The sequence below is a fragment of the Paramisgurnus dabryanus genome, chromosome 15, assembly GCF_030506205.2.
Source record: "Paramisgurnus dabryanus chromosome 15, PD_genome_1.1, whole genome shotgun sequence".
In the NCBI taxonomy this organism is placed as follows: Eukaryota; Metazoa; Chordata; class Actinopteri; order Cypriniformes; family Cobitidae; genus Paramisgurnus; species Paramisgurnus dabryanus.
The window spans coordinates 731,246-754,826 of record NC_133351.1 but is presented as its reverse complement, the minus strand read 5'-3'; the positions used below and the strand labels follow the sequence as shown (position 1 = coordinate 754,826).

General features: G+C 38.2%; 1 protein-coding gene and 1 long non-coding RNA gene across 2 annotated transcripts; both read left to right on the top strand.

Annotated features, from left to right (window-relative positions):
• Positions 1-572: 572 nt before the first annotated feature.
• Positions 573-2,263, top strand: LOC135733665 (uncharacterized). Its single transcript, XR_010526996.1, has 2 exons — positions 573-632; positions 2,039-2,263. It is a non-coding gene; the product is annotated as an uncharacterized lncRNA (long non-coding RNA).
• Positions 2,264-5,623: 3,360 nt separating this feature from the next.
• On the top strand, positions 5,624-18,689 carry mxra5b (matrix-remodelling associated 5b). Its single transcript, XM_065252403.1, has 7 exons — positions 5,624-5,858; positions 6,193-6,400; positions 7,058-7,187; positions 7,418-7,802; positions 8,951-13,135; positions 14,135-15,035; positions 16,306-18,689. The coding sequence occupies exons 2-7, from the start codon at positions 6,216-6,218 to the stop codon at positions 18,209-18,211; spliced, it is 7,692 nt and encodes a 2,563-aa protein (XP_065108475.1). The 5' UTR covers positions 5,624-5,858; positions 6,193-6,215; the 3' UTR covers positions 18,212-18,689.
• The last annotated feature ends 4,892 nt before the right edge of the window (positions 18,690-23,581 follow it).

Genomic DNA, 23,581 nt, shown 5'->3' with positions numbered 1-23,581 from the left:
AATCTACCCTGAATTTGATCGGAAGCCAGTGCAATGAGGCGAGAACAGGAGTGATATGCTCCCTCTTTTTTGTTCCTGTCAACAGTCTGGCTGCGGCATTCTGAACCATTTGAAGCCCAGATAGAGTGCTTTGAGGAAGGCCAACGTACAACGAATTGCAGTAGTCTAGCCTAGATGAAATTAATGCATGAATTACAATTTCAAGATCTTTGCGAGAAAGAAAGGGTTTTACTTTCGCAACAGATCTGAGGTGAAAAAAGTTGCTCTTTACAACCATATTTACATGCTTTTCGAATTGTAGTAGTGGATCAAAGTAGACCCCTAGATTTTTAACATGAGGTTGAAGGTTGTCACCAAGGTTAGGGTTAGGTGATTGGAGAGTTGATGTCAGTGGTGGAGCAGGTGAGTACAGGTTTGTTTGGACATAACACACTCTGAAGAATAAAGACCAGTAATGTAGATTGATATGGATTTCAGATTGACTTCAAGTAACATTTCTTCTTGCAGGATGACATCTGTTGGTCTTAAGTCTCATTAGATTTCAAACAGTACATTCATTATATGAGTAGATGAGCAGAGACCTCAGAGGAAACACTCGCTCATAAAGGGGAGCAGCAACTCTTCAAACTACTGTAAGTCATCCAACAGTCATTGGCTGATGAGACTAAACTCGCATTATTCACGTGACATTGCTATTGCCGTTTCATCAGATTATTAGGTCAGCTGTGTTGCACGCACAACTTTTACTGTTGTTTCACAGACTGAAGTAAACGCATTCAACTGCACCCAAACAACAACTCCACCCGCTGCACAGAGAGCCTTCACAAGAGCTTTAAAGGTGCCGTAGAATGTAAACTGTATTTATCTAAGCACAGATGAATAATTACAGCTCTGTACGTGGTAATGACATATCATGAGCCTCAAACACAATTGTTTCCTCCTTTTTATGTAAACCTCAAAAGACCGCTGGAAAACAGACCGATCTCAACATAACACAACTGTGACGTTACAGTCATGATGTACACCCCCAATATTAAATTACACATTAAATTAACTACAATGTTGTTACAATGATAAAAATAAAAGTTGTGACTGCTGAGTTAGCGTTATATGCTAGTTAACGTTATATGCTAGTTAATGCTATATGCTAGTTAATGCTATATGCTAGCGTTTAGGCTGAAGTTCTACTATTGACGTTACAGTTACGTTTTGCAGGTCTATACTGAAAAAAAAACTTACCACTCAGAAACGTCCATTAACAATCTCCAAACAATTGATTATTCCTCAAAATCTGATACAGACTCAAACATAAGATCTGTTTACACACACACAGAGCTACTGAAGGAGAAACAGCCAATCAGAGCAGAGCTCAACATTATTATTCATGACCCTTTCAAATAAGGTATAGATCATTTTATTCTAAAGGCAAATCCTAGGGTTGTAAATGAACATGAAAAACTGACTCTGGATCATTTTTGCACTTAGTCAGTTTTTAATGTCCATTTACAACCCTAGGATTTGCCTTTTACAAACCGTCTATCAGAGAACAATAGGCTTTATGCCTAGCTGCACTATTTCCTGAACTTCAGCCAGCTCCTTGTTTCCTGTCTGCCATTATTGGACAAACTGATTAATCCAGGTGTGTCTGATTAGTGTTGTTGTGACTACTGAGGTCAGGCACACCTGGATATATCAGTTTGTCCAATAATGGCAGACAGGAAACAAGGAGCTGGCTGAAGTTCAGGAAGTAGTGCAGCTGGGCATATTTAACAGATTATTCCAGAGCATTCTTTGGTACCTTTAAGAAAGTGTATGGGCTCTCTGTTCATGTCAGTTATTCATATGATTACAGTGATGAACTTACAGTGGACCAGACATTAACATTTTTAAAACATGTAGTCACAAGACTTTAAAATGAATTGCTTGTTGAATTTTTCATTTGCATGTTTGTATGAGTCTGTCAAATAAATGCAGGTTATGTAAATGTTGAAAACTTACTGTTATTTGTGAAACTAAAGAGTTTGTGTTATATATCCAGTACTTCAGTTGCTGTTCTTCAGGATTGATGCAAGAAAGAAAACAAACCCATCACAGCACATTATTTCCCCTGCTGTCCATAACAAATACACAGCACATAATGGCATTATTGTCCTGACATCTCATCTTGTGTCAATGAGAAAAAAGAAATAATACAGCTTTGGACATGAGGGGACTCTTATTCGTTGAACTGCTTCTTCAAATGTAGAATAAAAAACTCAATGTGTTCTCGTCTCTCCACCCACCTTCCTTCCTATTAAAGTTAAATAGCATTGAATGTTTTCCAGTGCTATTTGGCTATTGAAATCATATTTTAAAGCACATTGTGAATCAGTTAGAATCAAACATGTCTTTAAAAACAGAAAAATAACAAACAGCCACAGTAATTGTATTTTAATATGCTCTGTATTTTATTATCTTTTATTAGTTGGAGATCTTTGTGAATTTCCTTTGGTTCTGTAGAGAAGATGTTGACCATCTGTAGCTCTTCAGTTCATCTGGCAGTGAGAAGAGATGCTGACATAAAGTTCAGAAATAATCATCAGAAATATGAAAGGCAACTAATGCTTTGTCATTTCAGATTTAATATAAGCAGAAAAGATCAATCTGGTGATTATATAAGTTATACAGGATGCAGTTGAATGATGGAAAGATGGATCGTATCTTATGTGTTAAAAATCTAGATTTTGAAATGTGTTCCTGCAGATTATGGGTCTTTAAGAAGTCATTACAAACCCAACTGAGACCTATAAAGACAAATGTGAACAAGAACAACCTCTTATTAAACCGTTTTAGTTAAAATGCACATACCTGCCAGGAACATTAACGCAAATAAAAACAAAGGGCTTCTGTTTTAGTTTCGTAAAACTGCTATTAAAAGCAGCAATGCAGTTCTGGCAAAGTAAGATATTTTTAACCCTTTCTTTCTTCAGGGTCAGGCTGAGCAAACAACTGCAGTCCTGTGTGCGGTCAGATTATCACACTTTTCTATAACAATATCAATACATATACACAGAGACTGAGGTTGTTATCTCTCATGAAAAAAAAAATGCAATACCATAACAGAAATTCTAATGGAGTTAAGGTTATATATAAACTTTATTACAGGCTCCAGGCCCGACATCAAGACATACAACATAACAGAAGGAATAGATACATAAACACATAAAACATACTTTGATTCATGAGTGTCTTAACAGGCACCCATACCAATGTTTTCACAAATATGATTGATATCTAATCGAGCTGCACCTGGGGCTTGTGAGCATCATTATAATACAATTTTGAGAGTCATCAAGTCTGGACATGAACTTAAACATTAGGTTCCTCAAGAGAGCCTGTAAAGTCACAAAAGAGCTTACTGGCACTGCTACTCCTGGGCTTTTTCAGCAGTATCCTCAGGCAGTCATTATATGCTACCTGAAGTTTGCCCATGGTCTCCTTTTTGTAGTTGACCCACAATGGGGCTGCATGCATAGGGGTGCAATATGCACGAAACAAGCTCACTTTCACATCATCAGAACAGAATTTCTGGCCTAAGATGTTTGCTTGAACATACAACATTCGTCTCTGCCTATACATATCTGCATCATCTTCCGTCCTGTCAGTGCCCATGATATTTCGTAGAGTTAGATACACAGAGGGATTGCCCTGACAGGTAAAACATTGGAAAATGCAGCTTCTGATCCTCCTTGGTTACATATCAATACAACACTCTTTTTTTTGCATTGTACTGTACATCAAACTCAACCCCATACTCAGAGCATATATCTAACAGCTGCTGGAACCCAACTGTGCTCGGGGACATAATGGCCAAATCATCTGCATACATCAGATGGTTTAACAGAGTGTTCCCTATCACAACCTGTCTTACACTTCCCCAACTGTTTCCACAGGCTGTCCATGAGACGGAAGGTCTCTACTGGTAATGTGTTGGGTTTTATTTGTGGGTTGTTATCTACTGGGATGTATTTGGTGCATGAGAACCAACAGAAACCATTAAATCTTTATGGATTAGCACCCAAACCCCACTCCATAGAAGACTTTATAATGGTTTAGATGGGAAACATAAAATGGTTCATTGCATAATTTGTAATGAAACCATTCGTTTCTCTTGTTATTTTTTCAGGGAGGTTGGAGGTGAGTCACAACTTCATTGTGTGTTTTATCACAGTTGTTTTGTAGTTATGTCTCAAAAACTTTTAAAACTAGTTTTGTCATATACTTCCATTTTGCAATAGTTGGGTTGAGTACACTGTAAAAAATACATTGCTGCTCAAAATGTTTTGTAAATCAACTCAGATTTACTGATTTTTAAGTCATGTCAACTTTCTAATACAGTAGATGAGTTGTTACAACTTATAAAATGAAGTTGACTTTTTTCAACCATATTTTATAAGTTCTAACAACTCACCTGTAGTTATAACAACTCATCTCGATGCAAGAGAAATAATAGTAAGTTGAAATGACTTGTAAGTCTATGTTGATTTTTAACAAAAACATTTAAGGCAGCACCAGTCTTGGGTAAGTTACTTAAAAAAGTTATTAATTAGTTACTAATAGCATCTTCAATCATGTCATTAGCTTACTGTTCAAATAACTCTCTCCAAAAAGTATTGAATTACTCATTACTAATTACTTTCTTAATCCTATTTAGTAAATGATACAAAGATAGGCTTGAAATTATTCAAATAAATCATATCAAAGTAAACCAATTATTCTGCTCACACTTTTTAAGGTTCTTAAGTATTAGTTTAAGTATTGGTAGGAATTGGGTAGGATGTAGAATAAGGTTTGGTTTAGCAGAATCAGACATTATTATGTGATTTAGGAGTATTAATAAACAGCCAATATCTTAGTAGCATTAATGCTATAACCAACTAGTTACTACACCAAGTAAGTATTTAAAGTGAGAAGGATGCATTAAAAAAACATTCATTTTAACCTTAGACTTTAAATGTTGATGTTAATTCCACTATTATATTACATATCATTAATCTACAGTCCATACACATGATTTAATTCAATATGTCATTAAATGACTGAGGAATCCCTTACTTTACTTTCTCAAGGGAAAAGTAATTAAGTTACAGTAACTAATTAGCTAGTAACTAGTTAAAACCAACACTGGTTATAACTTGCCCCATATGCATAAGTTTGAAGGTGACATTGTGTGTTATGTATCTTAATCTTTAATTCTCCTGGACTATAATTGTAGAGATGTTCTGTAGTTTTTAAGCACTACGCCTTAAACTTTTTAGTTGTAGGTTTGGGTTGTAAAAATAAGTATGACAACTAGCCCCAGTCTCCTGTTCCACTGCCCTGACTGAAACAAACAAAAGTGACAAGCACTTCATTCTTTGCTGAAATTATTTATAGTACAGAATGGTGTGGTCCATATGGTCTGGAGGTAGAGCTTAAAATAGCCCGGTTGTTTTCTAAAAGAGATATTCCCAGAGTAAAGTCAGTGATGTCTTTAATCAAACATAATCTTTAAATCCTTAACTTCTCTTGGTCTTGAATTGTTTTTAGTGTTAGTTGTAGTGAAGTTATTTGTCTGGTTTTGTCTCTGAGAGCTCCTCCTCAGTCAAGCTTGAGTTTCAGTGGCGAGGAGACACCGTGAGGAGAAGAAAGAGACTCTCTGGAGTGACTGGACGCTTATAACACAATCCTCTGGAAGTGATTCATTATATGATAGGAAGCTTTAAAAGATCTCTTTCTGATATCAGCACAACTATCAGGTGTTTACTCGTGAGTTTACGCATGGACGCGCGAGCTGCTGTTTTAAAGAAATGAAGACTCGAAAACAAATCAACAGAAAGGTGAGAATATCTAAATCATTAAACAGAAAACCGAAACTTTGATACTCGATCTTCAGTGTCATTCATTTAACTGCATGCGCTATAGTTTATTTACTATTTCAGTTTCCAGACTTTAATTCATAAAGAGTTTGTCAAATTTTTTATGTCAAAATAATTTCCTTCATAATTTGAAATTAATCCAGTGAGAAATAAGAGTTTATTGTATTTTCTGCCGTTATGATATGATTTTTATAACTTTTGTTATCTCTTCTTTGCTAAATTGTGTTCTTCTCCAGTTGAGCTGTGAACGCGCATTATATGAATGTAATACCCTATGTATGTTTGTGTGTGTTAGTGATAAAGGTCACGCGCATTAACATGGCCATCACGGGCTCTTCGTTCACGGGTCTGATACTGATGTTGCTCATCACTTTACCGGACTCGACCGGCGCATGCCCGCGTCCGTGCGCCTGTTACGCGCCCGGTGAAGTTCACTGTACCTTCCGCTCGCTCGTCACCGTGCCCGCGGGCATCTCGACACGCGCCCAGCGCGTAAATCTGGGGTAAATGACACAACATTACATCCACAGCTTCTATTCTCTCATTTCAACATTCACTAACATTTTCTAACACAATGAAGAATTATATTGATATTAATAAATGATAAATGTTGCCATGCATGAACGAGCCTACTGTTCATCAATAGAGTCTTACGTTACTGTAAAGGGTTTGCTCATTCTTTTATATTATATGGGAGCTAGGCCTATATAGTGAATGTGAAAGTGTATCATCTTAAAAATAGCCTTAGTGTAGATCAAAGCTCTGTTTAGTCTCTCAAACTTGATCCTCATGTGTGCTTTTCCCACCTGATGACTGCGTTCTTTAGCTTTCCACATTACAAAAGTGTAAAAAAAAAAAAACATTTAAAACATGAATAAAACTTCAGTTTTGTTTGAGTTTTGTATAGTATCAGTCTCAATTTTATTTGAAGTTTATTTAGTTGTCTGTATGGATTAGGGTTATCATAACTTTACATCAACCTTAATGCATTAGTCTTTAAGATGGTTTTTAAGAAATGAGAAACATAAATGCATTCATGTGTGTCCAGTCAGATATATGAATTACACATGTCTGTTTGTATCATAAAATGTCGCGATTTTGTGTATAATGTTATTTCAGAGGAAAAGAGTTATGATAAAACATCAGGATATGTTTAACAGGTTTAATGCTATAAATCACATCACAGTCGTGTCCTTTGGTGGCCTCAGAAGACTGGAGCTCCTTATGATGCATGGAAATAATCTGCAAAAGATTCCAGATGGTGCATTTCAGGATCTTGTTTCCTTGCAGGTAAATATCTCTTCTGTAAAAACAACGCATTCAGTTATTCATTAGTTCTGCATGCAAAACAGGTAAAGGTAATTACTATTAATGCTAAAATCAAACTGAAAACATTGATTGTTTAGAGAGAAAGCAGAGAAATTCTGCAGGCAGTGTTGATAAATGGCAGGCTATACATCATCATTAAACAGCAGGACGGTGCCTTGATGTCAAATAATGAATGTGGTGATGTTCTGCAGATTTTAAAAATGAGCTACAACAAGTTAAGTGTGATCACCGGACACAGCTTCTCTGGTTTGACGGGTCTCATCAGACTACATCTAGACCACAACCGCATAGAGTTCATTCATCCAGATGCTTTCGGTGGGATGACATCGCTTCGCTTGCTTCATCTAGAGGGCAACCATCTGCAGAAGCTCCACCCTGCTACTTTCAGCACCTTCTCACTGCTCCAGCGCTTTCACATCTCAACACTGAAGCATCTTTACCTCTCTGATAATCTCCTGAGCACACTGCCTAAAGAGATGATGGGAAACCTTCCTCAGCTGGAGAACATCTTCTTGTATGGGAACCCGTGGAGCTGTGACTGCAGGATGAGTTGGCTGCAGGACTGGAGAAGTTCTGGTATGTTCTTCACGTCATCACCACGTAGGGTATAACAAAACATCGATGTCACACATAAAATATCAATACGAGGTATCTTTATTTTGACTCTCTATGCATCCTCACGTACCTCCTTGATGTAACGTCCATCTACGCATTTTCACCAAAGTGCCCATTTTCCTTTATTTTCATGTGCTACGTGCAATGCAGCAAAAACGCAGTTGTAAAACACAGCATAAGAGACAAAAGATGTTGTGACTGCTATGGGATGCAAATCAAGGGTTTGAAAATAATTGTATTTGGAAAATGGATTGGACAAACAGATTGGCAGAAAACCTTTGTCAGCACCAGCTGAAACACTAAAGACTTTTACTGTTGCCATCATAGGCTTGATTGTATCTAACATTTTCCCCTCATTATTTATTTTATTTAAAAAAAAGTGTATTTTTTCTTAGTTTGTTGTTGTCCCAAATGTTATATACACTAATCAACATTTGAAGTGACTCAAAAAATGAAATCGAAGTTGTCCTAACACAAGAACGGTTATTGGTTTTATGTCAACTTTTATGAAAGGTTTTGATCCACTTAAAATGTTGACTCGATATTTTGGGTGCATATGTGAGCTATTCAAAATTTAACTGCTTAACGAGGCACGCAATATTAAAGTATTGATATATAAATCGTATCGAATCGTAATCGCATTAGATAAAAGATCAATTTATCAGCAAATATTGCATCACTGGCGGAGATAGTCGATGTTGTATCGTGTTGCAATGGACTGTCCGATTAGCAAATGCTTTAAATGTCTAATTCCATTTCACACTACAGTAAATATCATTTAATCATTTTTCCTTTAAAACTTTTTAGACTTTTGCATCTTAGCAAACTGTAGGCCTACAGTAAGTTCAGAGTAAATATAGTAGTATTGCATATTATTATTTCAAATGAATAATGAAATGTACAATATTTTTGTATAAATGTTGGTGTGACATATTCAATGAACATTTAACAGTTTGCAAAAATAATTTTTCAAAATGTAATCCCAAATTTCTTATAAAAACTAATTTCTTATATTCACAAATAAGTCTGATGTCTTGATCTTTTCAGATATTGAATTTGATAGAAACTTAATCTTCTAAAGTCTTGGATTTCTCTGTATCTTTTCCCAGGAGTGGTGAAATGTAAAAAGGACAGAACATTTGCCGATGGTCAGCTGTGTCCACGCTGCTCCTCTCCTAAACAGCTGATGGAAAAAGATATCTCAGATGTTAAAGAGTTTATTTGTACAGGACCAGCCATCAGCTCTTCTGGAAAAGACATTTTACACGAAGAGAACATCAGTGAACTTCTGCCCATCGACAGGATCAAAGAGCCTTTTGGAAACGTCTCTTTTAGTTTATCAGATGAGCACGGGACCAAAGCAGATCTGTTCTGTCAAATACTTGAACCGAGGGACTCCACTAAAATCAGCTGGAATTACACCAATTCTCAGCAGATCGCTGCTAACATGACTCTCTTTTTTGATGTGGAATGTACTTTTGACAGAGACAACTACGAAAGCTTATGGAGGCTCCTTGCGTACTACAGTGAAGTACCTGTGCATCTGCGAAGGGAAATTATGTTAACCAGAGAGCCCGAGCTGAGCTACAGATACAAGCAGGACATTGAAAAGGACGCCTTCTATTACACCGGAGTGCGAGCCAACGTCTTAGCTCGGCCATCTTGGCTCATGCAGTCCTTTATGAACATCAAACTGAACAGGCCCTATTCTTCCTCCAGGAGCGTGCGACTCATTCTTAATACTCAAGTGTCAACCGTCACGGACGAAGACCTGATCAGACAGCAGAAGAGACCCTGGGTCATGATCGAACATCACAACAAAACTAAAACAACCTTCAGCTGTGTTGTGGGTGGTATGATTGAAATGAACTGTGTTGTTCGCAGCTCTGAGGATGCTGCCGTTCAGTGGATGTTGCCTGATGGTTCGAGGGTTTCATCGAGCACACCTCACGGCAGAGTGACCGTCTCTAGCACTGGCAAGCTTCACATCAAATCCGTCGACCACAGCGATGTTGGAGTTTATTACTGCATTGCTGAAGTTGTCGGAGACATTGATATTGTGCCTTTTCGTTTGGCAGTTGTGGATTCGTCCACCCCTCTTCAGGGTGAAGAGATTGGAAGTGCTTTAACTAGATTTGTTGGTGAGTCTGCCACTTTGCCTTGTCTTTCTGTAGCAGCACCAGATGCTGTGGTGAATTGGATCTTTCCAGATGGCAGTATACTGAATTCCGAGGCAAACACATCCAAGGCTTTAATCTACTCCAATGGTACTTTGTTCATTCCGTATAGCCAGTTGAACAACAATGGTTACCACAAATGTGTAGCCTTAAACCAATTTGGTGTGGATGTTTTGGCTACTAAACTCACAGTCTTGGGAAGGAAAAGAATCCAGCCACTCCGACCGTATCCTAGCAGACCGCAATCTGCTGCAGGTGTCTCCACTAGAGTAAACGTTTTTTTGGAGGATGTGGAAGAGGCATCTGGAGATGATTCCAATACTCAAGAGCGAATACAGCACAACAGAAACTCCATGAATCGCAGAAGGGGTCCAAATGCCACAACACGTGGACATTCTTTTGGCCACGGAAGACGTAGAAGGCCCTTTAGAAAACAAAATAAATCTGACTTTGCAAACCAAAGAAGTGCTAATACAAAAAGCAAAATAGATCCACACAAATGGGCTAATATTTTGACCAAAATCCGTGAGAAATCTGCTTCCAAAAATACATCATTTCATACCGTCCAAAAAAACACATTAGTAAATGTAGAAAGTCCAGGAGTGATTGATAATACAGAAGGCTCATCTCCAGATGACTCTGGTCAACATGCTTACAACACACAAGTGGTTAAAGTTACAGCTCATGTAGAGGAAGAGAATAAAAACATCAACCAAACTGCTTCTTCTGAGGTCGACACTAGTGCAGACAAAATTACTTACATCACAACTCCTCAATCTGTTTCTAATTATGGGATCACAGAGATAAATGTTGCAGAAGACAGGCATGTGGGCACCATCAGTGGGGAACGGATAGAAAACAACCAAATATACTCAGGCCCTGTCATCAGACCTCCATCTGAGAGAGAGATTGAACTTAATTTCTCTAAGACTGGTGCTCTGGATTCAGGGGAAAATGGCAGCTCTTTATTGTCAACCACTTTAACCAGTAATACTGGACAGGAGGCCCCATCTGGCTCTGTGCAATTTAGAGCAAGAAATAACTCCAGACAACGAGCATTTGGGAGTAGGCGGCGAAAAAAATTAAGAAGGCCATTCTTGAAGCCCACTATAAGCAGCCCACGGTCATCTTATATACACCCCACAATCCCAGCTGGAGACACAAAAGTCTATTCAACCTCTGGTACTACTGGCCCCATATACCCCACAATCCCAACAGGTGACGCAAATGTCTATTCAATCCCTGGTACTACTGGGCCCATATATCCCACAACCTCAACAGGTGACACAAATGTCTTTTTAACCTCTGGTACTATTGGGCCCATATATCCCACAACCTCAACAGGTGACACAAATGTCTTTTTAACCTCTGGTACTACTGGGCCCATATATCCCACAACCTCAACAGGTGACACAAATGTCTTTTTAACCTCTGGTACAACTGGGCCCATATATCCCACAACCCCAACAGGTGACACAGATGTCTATTCAACCCCTGATACTACTGGCCCCATATACACCACAACCCCAAAAGGTGACAGAGATGTCTATTTAACTTCTGGTACTACTGGCCCCATATACCACACAATCCCAAATGGGAACGCATCAATTTATCCAACCACTGTGAATACTGCCTACAAACACCCTACAGTCACAACTGGAGACGCATCCGTCTATCCAACCTTTGGAGCCCATATGTACTCCTCAATCCCAACAGGTGATATAAAAGTCTATTCAACCTCTGGTACTACTTTCCCCATACACCCCTCAATCCCAACTAGGGACGCATCAATCTATCCAACTTCTGGAGATACTACTCACATATACCCTACAGTCACACTTGGAGGTGCATCTTCCTATCCGAGATCTGGAGATACAGGCCACATATACCCTACAGTGCTGAGAGCATTACCTGGTGGAAATAGTGTTAAAAACAAAGAGATTACTTTTTTAGACAAAAAAGAGGGTGGAAAGAGTCCATATACAGGAGAGAGGATAGATAAATACTTGACTCCCAAAGAAGTACATTCAACATCTTCACCTGGTACTGGATATGTCCCACTGACAACAGCTTTACAGGTGGCTAGCAGTGAGATAGAGGCAACTGAAAGCAGTTTTACTCTGAGCCCAGGTGAGTCTCTGATGGATGTCCTTCGATCTGATGGTCAAAGAGAGAATCATGCTTTGAGTAGAACTAGTGCTGGAGAAAATAACTCTGTTCCTTTAGTTCCACCACAGAATAACTCCCTGTTACATGTGACTCACAAGTTTAATGACCTATCAATTCAAAATCAAGTATCTTTTTCATTAACAACAGAGGCACCTGCAAAATCCATAAGCTTTGTGGGGAGACAAAAGTTTTTTGCCACAAGTTCACATACACCTGTTGCCACTTTCATTGAAAACAATGATTTTGTTTCTGGGGTAGATTACAGAGAACGGTCAGTCCTTACACATGATAAACCTTTGATTGTTCCAGCTGCATCCACGTATGCTTCACCCATTACAACAGTGCCCACCTCTGCCACCAGGATTTCCATTACAACCCAACCCAATGGAACAACACCATCTATTGACCTGCCTACAGCAACCACATTATCTTTAACCAACGCTGAAAGGTCTGCGGTCCAGCCAACACCTGGCCTTCCTGTACAAGACAACAGAATCCCATTTCACTCAAGAAATCCTGAAACAAACTTCATAGTCAAAGAAAATGGAAGAATCCCCTCCACAAATAACAAATATCCTTATTATTACGAAAGACATCGCTCTGGAAATATTCAGCCCAATATTATCAGAAGTTCATCTGTGGATATACAGTCTGTCAAAAACATCCAAACTACAACAACTGCTGTACCAGACAGTTCAAATCTTAAAACATCCTCAAGCAGCACACAGTCAAAACAGAAGATTCAGACAGAAGGAGAATCAGTGAACAAGAAGTGGAGTGAAGTTCTGTCTCAAACCCATCAAACGCTTTCTACTCTTCAGAAGAGACCCAGAATTACCACAGCTAAATTTCACACAGTCACTGTAGATGCTGGCTCACGTCTGCAGGTGCCTTGTGATTCTGTGGGGGATCCCCAACCTTTCTTGAGCTGGACCAAAGTCTCCACAGGTAAGTCCACAGATGCAATGAGATGTGATGTGATGTGATGTGATGAGATGATATGAGATGTGATGTGATGCGCTGTGATGTGTTGTGATGTTATGCGATGATGAGATGCACTGAGATGATATGTGATGCGGTTTGGTGAGGTCAGGTGTGATGTCATTTGATGTGATGTGATGTCATTTGAGGAGATTAGATGAGATGTCATGTCATGTCAAGTCCTTTGATGTGATGAGATGAGATGCGATAATATGTCATCATGTTATGAGATGATATGTGATGTGGTGCGGAGCGATGAGATGCGGTGCGATGGGATGTGATGTCATTTGATGTGATGAGATGAATATATTAAATTAAATATATCTATACTTTTTAAATATAAAAGACAACTGTACAGAAAATAAGTGATCCTAGTTTATATGCACTATGTTCATCTATACATGGAGCAATGAGATGTGCTGAAAAAGCGATGATCTGTACAGGAGTTACATACAATTGATCCTGTTATATAAAGAGAGAGATGGCCAGAGGGCATAAAGTTTCTCTTGTGCTTAGATGTTCTTGTATTCTACAGTATAAAGCACCATCACCCATGTCAACCATATGAATAAAGGCCACAATAAAATAAACAATGATTATTATGACTACAGATTTAGAATATGTTATTTCTGAAAGTAAGAACCCCTGTCCATTAGAAATAAGTTGCAGGATTGATTTATTCACATATTGTTCTATTTTAGTTTAATTTGTGGGATTGTTGTTGACATTTTTAAGGCATGATGCAGCTGTTGTGTGTGGTTTTTAATTTGAATCTGATCTGTTAAAATCAACACAAATGAAAGCAATGTGTATGACAGTGCCTATCTGGAATAACTATTGTCCAATCGTGTTTTGATTTTACATACAATGCAATGTACTTTACATGTCAGAATTTACTCACACACGCACACACACTGATGGTACACATTCAACACTCAATACTCCTCTCTGTTTCTTCCCACACAGGAGCCATTATGTTAGCAGATACCAGAATCCAGAGATTTGAGGTTCACCCCAATGGGACATTTGTCATCCACAATGTCCAGCTTCAGGACCGTGGCCAGTATCTTTGCACCGCTCGCAATCTGTATGGCTCCGATCGAATGACAGTGACCCTGGTGGTGTTGGCCCACGTGCCCAGGGTGACACTTCCACGTCATCGAGATGTGATGGTTTATCTAGGAAAAAGGGTTGTTCTGGAATGCCAAGCTCAAGGTCTTCCCACCCCAAACATAAGCTGGGTTCTTCCGGATCGCTCTGTGGTGCGTACTGTTAGCGGATCTGAACAGAGAGTTATGATGCTCGCTAACGGAAGTCTGGAAATCAAGCACACCAATTACATGGACAGGGGCGTCTACAAATGCATCGCAAGCAATGCCGCTGGTGCGGACATGTTGTCAGTGAGACTCCAAATTTCAGCATTGCCTCCGATGATCCATCAGCAGCGCAGGGAGAACCGGACGGTTCTCGGCGGCCAGGCCGTATACATCCACTGCACTTCCGAAGGCTTCCCTAGTCCGACCCTCCGCTGGGTCACATTTAATGGCACGCAGATTCGCCCATCACAGTTCATCAATGACAACCTGTTTGTTTTCCCAAATGGGACGCTGTATATTCGCAAACCGACAGAACAGGATTCTGGGAATTATGAATGTGTAGCTGTGAATTCTGTAGGTGTGGCAATGAGAAGTGTGAGTCTACATGTAAAGGGAAATTCCTCTATGGCTAAAATCATCTCCACGTCACCACAGATGACAAATGTTCAGTACGGAGGTCAGCTGAGTTTAGATTGTACCGCCACTGGAACCCCAAATCCTAGGATCATCTGGAGAACACCATCTAAAAAACTGCTTGATGCTCATTACAGGTACGAGAAGCTTCATTTAAAGTAACCTGCAGTGTGGCTCTGCTTAATAAATACATATATTTTACTTAAACACATAATCTTACCATTTCTCTGTCTCTGTAAATGTTTTCTGAATGAGCCATTTTTGCAGCTTGGGTGGTTTTTGCATTAAATGCTTTTCATTGTGTATGAGTTTTGAAACTAGAGTATGTTTAACTCTTTCCCCGCCATTGACAAGTTTACTCGTCAATTAAGAAAAAAAAACGCTTCCCTTCCAATGACGAGTATTTCAGGCTTTCTGCTATAACGCTATTATCCGCAACTTATAAAACCTGGAAGTATCGCCCTTGGGCAAACAGCTGTATGTGCGTGTACGTTTTGAGGATCGCTCTGAATCTGATCTCTAGCAAAATTTCTACACCAAAAATTTAATTATTTCAGCTGTATGCTCAAAATTTTTGTTTTTGAAGAAACATACCCAAATTTGAGAGCTGATAAAGGAGAACTAATGAAGGTAGAATGAAACGTTTTTTGTTTGTTTGTTTGAAAGCAGAGGGTCTGTGTTTTCATTTGATATATTGTATGTTTATATATTATAAGAAGAACATTTTCTGGAAGGCATTAAACTTTTGTGAAAATCATGAAAATGCAGGCGCTGGCTGGTAACTTAAAAATTGGTGGCGGGAAAGAGTTAAGGGTATCAAAAAACTGTTTGATCTTCTTAAGGGGACAATTAAAGAAGACTTTTTAAGATGTAAAATAAATCTTTGGTGTCCCCAGAGTACATATGTGATGTTTTAACTCAAAATTCCCTACAGATAATTTATTATAACATGTTAAAATTAATGAAAATTAAAGTTAACACTTTGTAGGTGTGAGCAAAATGTGCCTTTTTAGGTGTGTCCTTTAAAATGCAAATGAGCTGATGATAATGCAAACACTGATCACCATAATGGCGGTTTGTTGAAATTGAAACTCAATTATTTTCTTTCTCTCTTTCTGCACTAAATGTCAGTGTCATGGTTGGATAGTGCAGATTAAGGGCAGTATTATTATAATAAGATCCCCTTCTGACATCACAAGGGGAGCCAAATTCTAATGAGCTATTTTTCACATGCTTGCAGAGAACGGTTTACCAAAATTAAGTTACTGGGTTGATCTTTTTCACATTTTCTAGGTTTATAGAAGCACTAAGGACCCAATTATAGCACTTAAACATGAAAAAGTCAGATTTTCATGATATGTCCCCTTTAATAAATGTCAGTATCTAACTGTCTACCTCTCATTTCAGCTTTGATCGAAGGATGAAAGTGTTCAGTAATGGCTCTTTAACCATCAGACCGGTGACAGAGAAGGATGAGGGCGACTATCTCTGTGTGGCCAGAAACAAAATGGGTGATGATTATTTGCTTCTGAGAGTTAAAGTGATAACGAAAGCTGCTAAAATCGAACACAAGCCACTGAACCACCACAAAGTGAGCTATGGAGGTGAGCTAAAGGTGGACTGCATCGCTTCAGGTCTTCCCAACCCAGAGATTGCGTGGAGTCTTCCGGATGGTACCGTAATTAACAGCGTCTTGCAGTCGGATGACAGCGGTGTCCGCAGGAAGAGATATGTGGTGTTTGACAACGGCACGCTGTATTTCAACGAGGTCGGCATGAAAGAGGAGGGCGACTACACGTGCTACGCAGAGAACCGCATCGGTAAAGATGAGATGAAGGTTAACATCAGGGTGGTTGCCAGTGTGCCAGTGATTCATAATAACACCGCTGATGCCATCAGAGTTCCTTACGGGAAGACGGCTGTGCTCACTTGTCGTGCTGAAGGAAAACCTGCTCCCACTATCACATGGATGTCCCCGGTGAATCGTGTCATATCAGCAGTGTCAGACAAACACAGAGTCACTGAAGATGGGACGCTGCACGTTCATAAGGTCCAGAGGTTTGACACGGGAAATTATACTTGCTTAGCTAGAAACGCTGTGGGAATAGACAGGAAAGTAATTCATGTAGAAGTTCTTGTAGATGTCCCTGTTATTAACGGATTAAAGGACCCAGGAACCATCAGAAGAACTGTTATGAAAGATCATGATGTACTTTTGGACTGCAGAACTGAAGGAAATCCAGTGCCGCAGATCACATGGGTGCTGCCCAACAACGTAGCGCTGCCAGCGCCGCATTACGGCTCAAGAATCACCGTACATCGCAACGGTACCCTGGAGATTCGTGCCGTGCGCAAAAGTGATTCTGCCGTGTTTCTCTGCATTGCACGTAATGAAGGAGGAGAAGCCAAACTCCAAATTCAACTCGATGTGACTGAAGATATAGAAAAGCCACGTTTAAGAGATTTACCTGTAGAGCACATCCCATTAACTGATGGTGTATTAGTGACTTTAAACTGCTCTGTAGACGGCAGACCCACACCTGAGGTTACCTGGATTTTACCCAATGGCACATCGCTCCTCAGAGGCTCCGGTGTTTTCCGCTTTCATCATAAACTCGATGGAAGTTTGCTTATTAGAGAACCTTCAGTTTCAGAGGCGGGCCGGTATCGCTGTGTGGCCCACAACAGCGCCGGATATGTCGAGCGGATCGTGATGCTGGAGTCCGGCAGAAAGCCAGACATACTCAACAAGTACAACTCTTTGGTCAGCATTGTTAACGGGGAGAACTTGGAGCTGAACTGTCAGTCGAGCGGTAAACCAGAACCTGAACTGACGTGGACTCTGCCCAGCGGTGTTATTTTGGCCAGGCCACAGCAAACGGGCCGCTACGCTGTTCTGAATAACGGTACTCTGAGCGTCCAAAGAGCGTCCGTTTACGACAGAGGAATATACGTCTGTCAGACGAATAACCAACATGGATCTTCCAGTCTGACGGTTTCCGTGATCGTAATCGCTTATCCTCCTCGCATCACCAGCGGCCCGGCACCGGTCACGTACGCCAAGCCCGGTGCATCGCTTCAGCTCAACTGTTTAGTTCTCGCCACACCGAAAGCAGAGGTGATTTGGGAAATGCCCGAAGGCATCCAGTTCAAGGTCGGCACGCAGCCGCGACTCTACGGAAACAAATATCTCCATCCGCAGGGTTCATTAATCATTCAGAATCCATCAAAAAAAGACAATGGATTATATAAGTGCACTGCCAAAAACGTGGTGGGTAGTGACAGCAAATCGACTTATGTCTATGTGTTTTAATGTCATATGATTAACTTTACAGATGAGCCAGATGATCCGTGTGGACTATACTGTAAAAAACATTGCAATACAGAAACTCAATATGATTTACTCAAGGTTGGGATATTAGTACGGGAGTGAAGATTGTTGTCCATGTAAAATCCCCATGGATTGTAATGAAAGCGGATGATTTTAGGTAGCAAACAAGTCTTCTCATGAAGCTAAAATGTTCAATCCAGCAAACTTACCTTGAATTCACTGTAAATTGGTTTGGTTAGCCACATTGTAAATAAATAAGTTTTTGAATGTTGTATTTCAGTTTCAGTGAATGAGAGTAAAACATGAATATTACGTTCTTCTCTGCTAAATCAAATCTGTGTATAAATTTCATGAATGAAAGTAATGTGACAGTAACAGTACACACATATCCTTAGATGAGGATTTCTGAATAAAATGATATTTCTATTTGATGTGTTCCTCTATGTTTCATGTCAATTGTTTGCTGAACCCAGATCAGTGCATTATATAATTCTCATGCAGTGTTGCCTTCAGGCTCATAAAGTGAATCTGACACAAATCATCTGTAAGCGTCTTTAAGATTAACTGTGGATGATAACCAAAGACATGAATGATGTTACCAACCAGAAACTGTATGGATGAGCGTGACTTTGTGTGAGTATCATGTGTTTTATATTCATACTGGCATTATTTACAAGTGTTTTTTATTATTTTGGATAAAGTAAGAAAGCATTAAAGTAATAATAAAGTATAACTATTAAATGAATTAGGATAAAATAATACAGTATGACAAGGCAACTAGCAGCCAGCAGCCATATCATCCTCTAGCACAAAACTGCCCACTGAAGTTTGAGAGAGAGAGACGGGTGAGAGAGAGAGACGGGTGTGAGAGAGAGAGAGACGGGTGTGAGAGAGAGAGAGACGGGTGAGAGAGAGAGACGGGTGTGAGAGAGAGAGAGACGGGTGAGAGAGAGAGACGGGTGTGAGAGAGAGACGGGTGTGAGAGAGAGAGAGACGGGTGTGAGAGAGAGAGAGACGGGTGAGAGAGAGAGACGGGTGTGAGAGAGAGAGAGACGGGTGAGAGAGAGAGAGAGAGATGGGTGAGAGTGGCAGACAGACAGTATGAGGGCAAGACAGACGGGTGAGAGAGAAGTTGAAAACCAGCTGGTCATTAAACTAGTCTCTTGAAGTCTTTAGCGCAGCTGTTTGACAGTCACACATCTGATCTTTATGTCTTGGTTTATTTTCATCTGCTGAATGTTTCTTTCACTCTCTCTCTCTCTCGTGTCATTTCTTTTATTAATTGATTGTTTGTCGATGGTTTTCAACATTGGTCAGATCAGTCAGATCTTCTCTATGATGTATTTGCTGTTAGTACAAGATGATAGATAAATGGTTTCTAATCTGTTTTTATGTCATTTAAAGATGAATGGGTTAACAATAAGTTCTGTTTTAAATCATTATTGTTTCAAATATAAGCATCTTTTTTCATTTCTTAAATGATTATCTCATTGTTTTCTCAGGATCATTTGAGAAAGGAAGACAAGGAACTTTTAAAAAAAAAAACTGCACAAAAAAAAAAACTTTCTCACTTAGTGGTTTTGTTTTGTTTTCAGTACAAATCTAAAAATTCTTAAATCAAAATAAATTTTCTTGGTGACCTAAAAAATAAGTCTAAATGTAGACAATAAGTGAATTTGTGCTTAAACCAGCAAAAAATCGGCCAGTGGGGTAAAAAATGTTTCTTAAAGGTCCTGTTTTTTTCTGTGCTTTGATTGTGTTTATAGTGGGCAATATAACATGTCTACATGTGTAAAAAAAAAATACTGTATGTTTCACACAATTTACTTATCTGTTTAGCGCTGTTTTCACTGTCTTAAAAACAGGCTGATGTCTTCCTTGTTCTATGAAGTCCCTCATTCAGAAATACATAACGAGTTCTGATTGTGTAGTTTGTTTAGTGTGTTGTGATTCGATAGCAGATTAACTTAGCAGAGCCGTTTGAGCCAAAGCTGGTGACTGACGTATTCATGTGGGCGGAGTTTAGTCAACAAACCGTTTTACTTACGTCATTAAAGCAGGAAGTAGAGGACTGTAGTCCAAACCGGCTGTTAACTGTATATGCTTTGAAAGAGGAATTCTGTTAAAGAAAATATATCGCCTGGCAGTGAAATTTGACCTTTATCATTTTACAGATATTATGTATGCTCTAACAGCAACATTACACACTAACTAGGGTTTAAAAATAGGATCAGGAAGAACGTGACCTTTAAAAAAAATCCAATTAAGTTTTTAAGAAAAAGTTTACTTATTTCAAGATTTTTTTTCTTACCCCACTGGCAGATTTTTGCTTGTTTTTAAGCACAAGTTCCCTTAAGTCATCAAGAAAATGCATCTTGATTTAAAAAATGTATTTCTTAAAATTCTTAGAGAAAAATACTAAGTGAGAAAGTCATTTTATGCAGTGTGTAACTGTAGAGTATACTGTGTGTGTTTGATGTATGTTGACAGTGTGTGTTTAATGTATGTTAATTGTATGTTCACTGTGTGTGTTTGATGTTGACAGTGTGTGTTTAATGTATGTTAATTGTATGTTGACTGTGTGTTTCTGATGATTTTTTTAAGACTGCTGAGCTGCTGGATTTTCAGTTTTCTAATTTCTTCAGAGCAACAGAGAAAGTCATCGTCGGTCTGGATAGAAGGTTGGAAATACTTTATTATTATTATAATACTTTATTTCATTATAGGTTGGCTTTGATTTCATTATAAAGTTCATCATCTGTGACAGGTGCTCATCTCTGAGCTTATCATACAGTATATATCTTCAGATTGACTGGATAAATTGATTTCATACAGATGTTGCTCTTTACTCTACTGGACAATAATGACATAAATAAAAACAAACTTAAACTGTAAATAACCAGCAAACTATGAGATTTGATTTTCACCTGTGACTGAATGCTGTATCAGGTGTTGATGCTCAAACGTCTGTAGCTTCATGTTTAAAAGAAATGGACAGAAAGTTAAAAAAAATAATAGAAAAAAAAATTTGTTTTCTATAAAGTCAAAACCTAAACATGAATCTTGATTGAATTATTGCAGTAATTCTTCACCCTGGTTGAAACAAATTGTTAAGGATCTTTATGTGAAACATCAATAACAAATGTTAGCTGGCATGAAGTCTTATTTATAATACATCTGCCAATGAGAGACAAATGGAAAAAACAAATCCGCTCATGAAAGATTAACTGTCCAGTATAAGACAACATTGTGTTGTGGGACAATAACAAATATTTATCTCAATCTTATAAATATGATGACGTTATTCTAAGTGTTTGTGTAATCTTATAGAGTACATTCATCTACAAATAAAAAAACTTCAGATGTGATGTAATGCTGTTATCTGATCATCAGGTCGGATGGAGGCAAATGTGAGATGAGTTTTCTCTGTAATATAATAAATCAACAGTGAGTGATTCTTTAAAAATATAGTTTAGAATTTCTCCATGATTCTTAAGTGCATTTATATAGAAATAAATGATCACAGAGGCTTTAAATCTTTCAGTTCAATATGTTGAGAAAAATCTAATCTGTAATGCAGCATTTTTGTCAAATCAACGTATATTTTTATGTTATACAATGGGTCTGTTTAATGCTTTATTCTGATTGGTTGAGAAATGTGTCATTGGTATGCATTTTTTCTGATAAACACACTACTGACCTGTTAAATGTCTTAAAATAACCACCAGAGAAATGTTTGTGGTAATGGTGGTATAAGAGGAATAATTGACTCCGGTCCTTTGAATGATTTAAAAATAATGCACACCCACAGACGGTGTAACTCTGCTTCGCGTCGTGCTGCATTACAACTTTGGGTCGCATTATTTTTTTAATAAATCAACGACCCGTTGTGACCTATTCCTTACTTACTTTAACAAAAAAAAACACAATTTCAACTTTATAAGTTATGTCAACTGTTTGTAAGCCAAAACTTAAAATAGTAGTTTGAATTGACTTGTAAAATCAAGTTGTTTTATCTTCATGCTGCAGTGCAGTGAGATTTAGAAAATCAGGTCAGAATGAGACAGCAGCATTTATTTCAATATTTGATACACTGTAAAAAATTCAGTAGAAATTGCAGCTGGGTTGCCGGTAACTTACGGTAGATTTAAATTTATGTTATTTACTGGCAACATTTTGCTCAAAGTTAAATGAACATTAAACATTTACAAGTCTTTGTCTTTAAAGAGTAAAACTAAAAAAACAGCATCAAGCAAAACATTCTGGGAAACAAAATCTGAAGCAAAAACAGAAAAAGGTTGATGATGATTTTTGGTTCCCAGAATGCTTTGCATGAGGCTGTTATTGTATAGTTTTATTCTGTAAAGATAAAGACTTGTTAATATTTACAATTTATTTAACTTTGAACAAACTCTTGCCAGTAAATAACATAAATTTAAATCTACGGTAAATTACCGGCCACCCAGCTGCAATAACATTGTAATTTCTACTAATTTTTTTTACAGTGTGTGCATTATTTTTGAATAATTCAATGGCCCATCGTCAATTATTCCTTACACAATTCAACACTGCAAAATAAGACTTTCTTACTTAGTATTTTTGTCTTGTTTTCAGTACAAATATCTAAAAATGATTAAATCAAGATGAATTTTCTCGATGAGGAAAATAACCTAAAAAAAATACATCTAGTTTTTAGACAAAAAAAAAAGCAAAACAAATCTGTCAATGACTTTAGTAAGAAGAAAACAATTAATTCAAGAAAATTTTAAGAGAAAATGTCCTACCACATTGGCAGATTTTTTTGCTGTTTTAAGCACAAGTTCAATGAAATATTTTCTTAGGTTATTTTCCTCATCAAGAAAATTAATCTTGATATAATTTTTAGATATATTTGTACTGAAAACAAGACAAAAATACTAAGTAAAAAAGTCATTTTTTTGCAGTGAAAGGACAATTAATCCTCTTATACCACAGACATTACTCTGGTGATTATTTTAAGACATTTGACAGCTCAGGTGTGCATTTATCAAAAATATAATCAACACCTGTGTAACATTTCTCAACCAATCAGAATAAAGCATTCAACAGACCTGTGGTATACAGTAAAGCTCAATAATGTTATTACTGCATCTGCACCAGCAGGAGTTAATAATCATAATGTGACTTTGACACTTTACCATGATACCATTCACAGAAGAAAATCATTTATTTAACCTCATGAGGACTCACACTGCAAAAAGGCCAAAAAACCTGTGAGATCTGTGTTTGTGTTGGTATAGTACTGTATGTGTTGTGTATGTGTTGTTAAAGTATGTGTTGTGTATGTGTTGTGTATGTGTAAGTGTACTCCTG

Coding starts and splice junctions, on each gene's coding strand:
- mxra5b (XM_065252403.1), top strand. CDS start 6,216: ATGGCCATCACGGGCTCTTCGTTCACGGGTCTGATACTGATGTTGCTC. Junction 13,136..14,134: donor CTGGACCAAAGTCTCCACAG/GTAAGTCCACAG, acceptor CTTCCCACACAG/GAGCCATTATGTTAGCAGAT. Junction 15,036..16,305: donor CTGCTTGATGCTCATTACAG/GTACGAGAAGCT, acceptor CTCTCATTTCAG/CTTTGATCGAAGGATGAAAG.